Source organism: Taurulus bubalis (genome assembly GCF_910589615.1).
Source record: "Taurulus bubalis genome assembly, chromosome: 8".
NCBI lineage: Eukaryota > Metazoa > Chordata > Actinopteri > Perciformes > Cottidae > Taurulus > Taurulus bubalis.
Genome location: NC_136596.1, coordinates 4957889 through 4965645, shown reverse-complemented (window position 1 = coordinate 4965645; position 7757 = coordinate 4957889). Strand labels below are relative to the sequence as shown.

General features: G+C 42.9%; 1 protein-coding gene across 1 annotated transcript; it reads right to left on the bottom strand.

The window, feature by feature from the left end:
* Positions 1-463: 463 nt before the first annotated feature.
* Positions 464-7393, bottom strand: cep78 (centrosomal protein 78; the record flags this gene model as incomplete). Its single annotated transcript, XM_079222291.1, has 15 exons — positions 464-1032; positions 1929-2101; positions 3252-3433; positions 3728-3805; positions 3922-4086; positions 4220-4262; positions 4351-4468; positions 5125-5227; positions 5327-5391; positions 5752-5865; positions 5993-6167; positions 6337-6440; positions 6515-6587; positions 6775-6950; positions 7132-7393. The coding sequence occupies 15 exons, from the start codon at positions 7391-7393 to the stop codon at positions 464-466; spliced, it is 2400 nt and encodes a 799-aa protein (XP_079078417.1).
* Positions 7394-7757: the final 364 nt, after the last annotated feature.

Sequence of the window (7757 nt, the reverse complement as noted above, 5' to 3'; positions counted from 1 at the left end):
AACCTACTGGAATGTACGCCAATTTACAGTCAAAAAACAGTCATAAAAACAGTAATATTACATATGAAACAAGCTTTTCTAGAAGCTACCACATGATTTGCAGATTGAAACTGAGACTTGATTGGTGGTGGGGTTAGCTTGAAAACCCTAATGTCTACTACCAGACTTTTTCTGTACAATGCACCTGCAAAACTATTAAAAAAAAATACACAACAACTACAAAAATATCCATGGCATCGCATTTAGTTTTTTGTTGACACATTTGTCTCAATCCGTGTCTAGGATATCACCTCCATCTGTGCTTTGGCTTCGATGCAACCAGGTGTTTAATGGACCTCTCACGACGTCTGTTTGTGCGTCTTTTCCGAAGATTTCAAAAACAAATCTATACTTGAAAAAGAAGACGTAACAGAACAGGCACAGAGGTCACGGAGAGGCGGAGCTACTCCTCCAGGTCGGCGGGTCAGAAGGACTCATCCTCTGACCGACCTCCCAGAGACCTAATCTGCTGCAGCGTCTCCCTCCCAGGACAGGAAGTCCCCTCCGACGCTGCCTGACCGACTGTCGCTAGCCTTCCCTGTCCCCTGTTCCTTGACCCTACCGACCCCGCAGACTCTGCCCCGTCACTCATCGCGTCGCTGACGCTCGATCTCACGGACAAACCCCCATGAGTCCCGCTGCCGTGGGAGGAATGACTGTGAGCGTAGCTGCTGCTGTAGCTGTGTCCGTGGGAGCCCTCGCTCCTGGAATGGCTGGACCGAGTCCGAAAGGTTTTACTGAGGGGAACCATGATGTCAAAGGACTTTTGGCTACGGAAGCTGCGATCTGAACCCGAGTCACGCTGGCTCTCCAGCTTGGAATACGTGTCGGGTTCCTCTTCTCCGTCGACACCAGGGTCTCCTGCGGGTGCAGAGGCCTGAGTGAAGGTCAAATCTAGGAGCCGGTCTTCACGCAAAAACTCCCCGACAGAGGACGGAGGTCTGGGAGCGGTGGGGTCAGCCGGTCTCCCTCGTGGAGCGGGCAGGACGCCGCCTATCTAGAGAGAGATTAGAAGTTTCATGAGTAAAATGGAGCAACGGACAAATGAATAAATTAACCTCAAAGGGCTACCCACTGCTCCCTAACCAGGGATGGGTCAAATGTAGAGAAGAATTTCCCTAAGGGGATTAATAAAAGGATAATTTCTTTCTTTCTTTTCTTTTAAAGAACAATTATAGAATCACCAGAAGACACAATAATATAGGCAAATATACACATATAATATACTCAAAAACTACTGGTTATCCGGTATTCGGTTCTCGGAGAAGCATGAGTGACATTATGGGATACGCGCCCTAACAGAGCCCTCTGAATGAGGTATCAAAAATATAGATCTTCAAATCTGAGATAAACTGAATACATTTGACCTGTTGTATACAATAAATCAAATGTATTTCATAATGAATCAACATCAGTTTTCTATTCTGAATGGAAATGACAAAGCACATTTTTGCACCGTCAAATAAATGAATAAATTGATACGTTGATTGATCAACGAGGTGCATGAAGCGATGTTTCTCTGCCTGTGGCTGTGTAAAAAGATTAGATAAAGGGAACATGTGAGAGGTGAAAACCATTAACGGGAAATTAAATCCAAACAGCGTTTGTGAGAACGAAACTCTTATTTTGACTCGGGTGAGGAACAGAACACCCGGTGAGTGAAGTCAACATGACGCACAGACATGATGGAAGAACTGCATGACCAGAGATGCATAATGAAACTGAAAGACACTCAACTTGGTGCCGGTCAGCAGGGTTGCAGGCAAGACGGTAAGTTCGAGGTGCTGTTAGACAATTTATCCTTCAACCAAAATGCACTGGGAGCGAAATATGGAATTTTGGGGGATGTTAACTAAATTAATGCAAACATGAAACTGAAGGTATAACACAAACCCTTATTGAAGACGACGTATCGGCCGCTGCTCGAACATCCCGATGCTCGCCTCCAGTCGGTGACGCTGCGCCGCCCGAATAATGGCCGACTGTAGACGAGAGCTGAGGCCTTCCTGGAGGGTGGAAATCTGACTTGTCGATTCCAGCCATTGAAGCCAGCTGACCAAGGCTACAAAAAAGAAGAAGAAGAAGAGGTGAAATCAATACAAGTTCAAGCAAAGAGCACATAAATGTCATTCAAGCCAAACTAATCTTGAGATGTTGAATAGGTAAAAGTAATGGCAGCCAGCTGATACTGTAATATTCCAGTATTATAAAAGCAATATTTTACTAATACAAGGATTTTCTCCTTAAATATATATAAAAAAGTAGCCACAACAAACTGGAACATGAGAATAAAGTGCTGCTGAGTAATGGGCAGGACTGCAAGGATACTGGTTTGATTCTGTTCACTGATGAAAAACATAAAATAGTGGAATACGAGGGACAAATTAATCTGAAATTCTTTATTTTTTTTGCAGAAGAAGCAGCGACTGCTCTCCACCTATTTACTGCACCGTATGGTCTTGGTTGCCAAACAACCCAGCATTATTTAAAGGCCCATTAAACAAGATAAACCAACAAATAAATGAGTTAAAATCAAAAGTAGATATGGTATTGTGACAAAAAAGGGTTAAAGAAATCAAAATCAAAGAAAACCAGTGTTTCTGTCAGAATGAAACTCTCTTCTGAACTGAACTCCAACGGGGAAGCCAACGGGACCAGAACAAACAGCCCAGTGTTAAAAAAGGGCATCTCAGAATGAAAGTGAAATCCACCACCTACGGTAAGGAGACAATTTACCAAAAGTAGCCACTCCCACGTCACAGGCTGTCCTTTTCATGACCCATACAATGTTTGTAAAAAAAGAACATATTCTACTTCTTTAATGCAGAAAAATAATGATATGATTGTAAGTGAAGTAATCCTCAGTACTTTTGACAATAGATAGATAGTTACAATTGTTATTGTTGACCCGCCCAAAAAACACTGAACACTAAAATAGATAAAAGGACAATATGACAAGGGAAACATGAGTAGTTAAGTTAAATCCAAACCACTTTCTATTGGCCCAGGGTGAGTAAGAGATCACTTGCTGGGAAAACCCGACATAACAAAGAGAGGATGGAAAAAGGGAACGACCAGAGATGCATAGTGAAACTGAACGTTGTATATTAAACAAAGACACTCTTTGATTCACCTCGCCCCAGAACCAAAATGGCACAGTCAAAAGGCCAAAAAGCAGAAATGTTGTTCTGGGCAGTTCTAAGAAAACCCACCCAGCGTCCTTGAGGAGATCCAGGAAAGCATGGAACTTGGTAAATGAACTCTCAATGCTCTCGAGGACCGCTTCATCTTCAAGAGCATCGAGAGCGGGCGGTGCTGATGCAGAGCCGGTGGCTGCAAGCGCCTCCGACAGGGACAGGTTGTTGTCACGAAGACGGGCAGTCTCCAACTCAAACTGAACAGAAACGACACAAAAAGACAGAATAAAAAAAGGGCGTCTTGAAGCCAGTCTCTCGTTTCTTCATTTACAATGAACGTAACGCAGCACTGGGAGTTAAAACAAACACGATTACCCAAAAAAAACACTTCAGTGTGGCTGACTGACCCTCTAGCTATTGAGTGTTTGTGTGGAATTGAGATCCTGCAGTGTCACAACATACTCAAACTAAGGTGATAACAATAAACTGGTGGTGACAAAAGGAAATAACGGACAGAAATTATGCGCTAGAATCTTTGAAATGATCATCACCTCCATGAGCCTCGACTCAGCTCTCAGTCTGGCCCTGCGCTCCTCGGCCAGCCTCAGGCGACACTCTTTTAGCTCCATCTGCAGGGCGATTACACACAGACACAAATACACCGCACGCCCCAAGTTCTTCAAAGTCCTAAAGCTTCTTCTTTGCTCTGGACACAAACCTTGCAAATCGGGATGATGCGACTTACCTGCATATGGTCAAACCTCCGCTCGGTGATCCTGTCCTGGAGACCAAGACAAGGTGGTCCCTTCTCCACTTCCACCACCACCACCACTTCTTCTTCTTCGACGCCTTCCTCGTCCTCCTCTCCCTCCGAGTCCGACTCCACGGTGACCTTCACGGTAGCTGCGCCCTGATGAAAATTATGCATTTCAACAGATGGCGGAAATACAGTTTGACTACACTTAACAGGGTTCTGATCCATTTCACAACGCTTTCATTCATTTCTACAGCAATACACTGTCCGTAGAGACAAGGAAACCCACCTGAAAGCTTTGATCCATCACACAATCTCCAGGAGGCAGACCTCTGCAAAAAAAACAGTTTTGGAAATAGTAAATACGGCGGGCTACATTTATGAACGGCATACAGTGTGGGTTCGCCAGCAGCTCCTCACCTCTGGCGTCCAGCTCGTGCAGCAGCACGCCATGGCACATAACCGGAGCTGGGAAAGGGCTTCTGGGTCTGAGCATCGCCTGAACTCCGTCCTGCAGGAGATGTTCCTTTACGAGCGGCTGCACCAGAGGGAGGGAGAAAGAGAGAGAGGATGAAGTTCTTACCACGTCTCCAGATTGACTAAAAAGACAAAAGGTGAGAAGTCAGAAAGAGACAATTTGAGTTTGAGATAATAGACACTATCTCAAAACAGATCTAACACTGAAGGTTGTGTTCACTTGTGCACAGGCTGGAGACTAGTGGATGTGCATTTCAACTTTGTCTAATTGCCAAAGTGCCAGTTAGGGAGTCTGAAAATCTGAAATTGCCACTTCGACAGTTTAGTTCAGTGTGGGAAAATGAACAATTATAAACCCTTACAGCCACAATATTAGATATTTGAACAGCTTGGTGAAGAGCTGGAGTAAAACCATTCCCAATGTTAACAAAAAAGAAAAGATATATTTCTATGGGATGATTGTGTGGCCACCATCACAAATACAATATGTTTCGTCGGTTTGATTGAAAATCACAGTCAGGTGCCCATTTGCTGTACATATCTTTCATCCCAGCTATTTTTATTATTATTATTGTATATATCTTTCATCCCTGTTCATTTTACATTTTGTCTGTAAATTGCTGCTACTTCGACACCAAATTTCCCCTTGGGGATTAATAAAGTATATATTCATTCATTCATAATGTAGCATTGTGAGAAACAAGATCAGATGTAAACCTTTCCTAAATGTAGTCTTTCCTCTGACTGTGCCGGGTAGCGCTCGCCTCTTTGGACCGGAAGCTTTCTGTGGCTCCGAGGCTGCAGGCTTGATCCAGCAGTACTGCAGTACAACATGAGGAAGACGAATACAAAGCAATCATGAAAGGACATCACTCATTCATTTAGACTCTGAATGATGGCATTAGCTCAAGACACTCACCTCTGGTGACTGTCCATTAGTATTCATCAGTACTCTCTCTAGGATGGTTTTAATTAGGATGTTGTCTGTAAAGGAAAAAACATATATATTTTCAGAGATTCGCATTTTTTGTGTTTTTAGATACATGTCTGTACAATTACAGTATTAAGGTAATTACAGTGTTATCAACCAATTCTAGCATTTTTCCTGCATGAAAACAGTACTTTTGAAACTGGGTTAGAAGTAGTATGGAATTGGGCCACCAAGCGAAGTAAAAATCAAACAGTGTGCTAGCTGCGCCTAGAGGCTACAATGTTTATTACACCCACAGTTAGAAAAGTGCTGTGTGGAGCAAACAACGCACCAATAACTCCTCATATTGGCAGAAGTTCGAAGCAGTGTGGAAAAAATTTAAGAAATGTTTCAACCTTGAGGCAGCTTCTTACCAATTAAAGGGTTACTGCGAATATCCAGTACGCAAAGAGCAGTATTTGCTTTCAAGGCTTCCAGCAGACGACGAGCTCCTTCGTTGGACAGACCGCACCTCTGTAGGTCCAAAGCTGCTCAACCAATCACAAAACAGAGAGAGAAAAGATGAGAATAATTCCTACAAATGAGGAGGAAAAAAAACAACATACTTCTTCTTTGTCTCGTTGCATTTCTTTCAATCCCCAAAAAACAACTAACCTTTCACCCATAGGTCCTCTGCCACCTCATGCGCTAGAGCAGCAGCACCTCGGTCCCCAATCAAAGTGTTACAGTTCAGGGTGACACGGCGGAGACCTCCCATTCCCTCAAACTGTGGCTTTCGATACCTCAGAGACTCGGCCCATGCAGTACCATGCCGCTGCATTCCCTGATGCTGAGAATTTAAAAAAAAACATTCATATATATATATATTTAAATGTGGGGGTATAAATACAGGTCAATTTATTAATAAAAAAAATATATATATTAATTTACCACAGTAGACGTTCCAAAACACATTGAAATAGAATGGTTGGTAAAATCTTATAAATGGTATTTCACACCTTGATGATGTTGGCCAAATGCTCTGCCCCTCTCCACGTGAGATTGCATCCTGTGAAATCTACCGTCCTGATGCTCGTAGAATACTTCACACTTTGGCAGATGACTGAAAGGAATGGAAAATGGAAGTTACATGCAGTACAATCCTTTTAAGGCTTTCAACGCTGTGAATATACATACCCTCTAAGCCCTCATCAGAGATTGGACAGTTAGCCAGAGATAGGTTTTCCAAGGAAACACTTTTTGAAAAACCCTGAAACAAAAAAACGCATATGTTTGGGGTTTTCATCAGATTTTACAGAAATATCCACCCCAGTATTAGAGTGAAGAGAAATGAGCTTATGATTACGAGCCCGTCTCTCTAAATAATTAAATAAATAACAATAAAACAGTTTAAACGTCATTGTTTACACTGCAATTTTACACTCATATCTGTATACCTTCGTCAAGGTAATGAGGTCCCTCTCTCTGAGTGGAAGTCCATTGAGCTGCAGAGTCTTGAGGTTGGAAGAGACAGTCAGACACTCTCTCAGGGCCTTGCACAATTTAAATGTCATGTCCTTAGAGCGAATGGCTGGGATCCTCTTCCTGAAGCCAGACTTATAGTACCTTCTATCTGAAATTGGTAATGATATAATTAATGTTGTATATTATGCACAATTGATCAATTATTCCAGTTTCAAGGTTGAACTTTCTAATTGAACTCATCCTGTAGTTGTTTCAATAACAATGAGCGATATATACAGTATATATGTATTTTTTCGTTTCGTGTCAGGGTTTTTCTCCCCAGGCCTTACCTGTGTCTCCAGAAGCCAGACTAGCTTGGCATGTGCTACTTATTGCAATGTGATGCAGGTGTTTGTTGATACAGATGGAGCTGAGGATGGGTGGCCAGTCCGGGAGCTTGACCCTGTCTCCATTGAAGTCCAGCATCCCTTTGTCGAGGTTCATCTTAACAGCCGGGAGAGGGACCGACTCCTGTCTGGCACAGGCAAAGTCATAGCATGCCATGAAGTCCTGGGCACTCCGCCGCCGAATATGAGCACCATCTTGAACCATCTTTGACCTAGGGGACAGAAATGTTTTTTTTAAAAAGCCATTAAGAAAACTTTTCATATGTCAGAATAATTCAATACCATATCAAATATGTTGATGTCTGTTAGGGCAACACAATTTAATAGGTGTTGCCAACAACGCCAGAGACAAATAGGAGCACATATGTTTGCTGGCCCTGTCATTAGAAACAGAGAGCAAGTAGTGAACAGCTCTATCTAACCTCTCCTGTCACTATTTGGTCAACGAGCCTTTTCACCTCCCGTTAAAAGATAACGGGTCACAGATTGCAGTCGACGTTAAACCTTTCCAGTAATTTAGCTAGATTAATGTGGTCGGCTCGCATTCATTAGAAACGAAGTATAAAGAG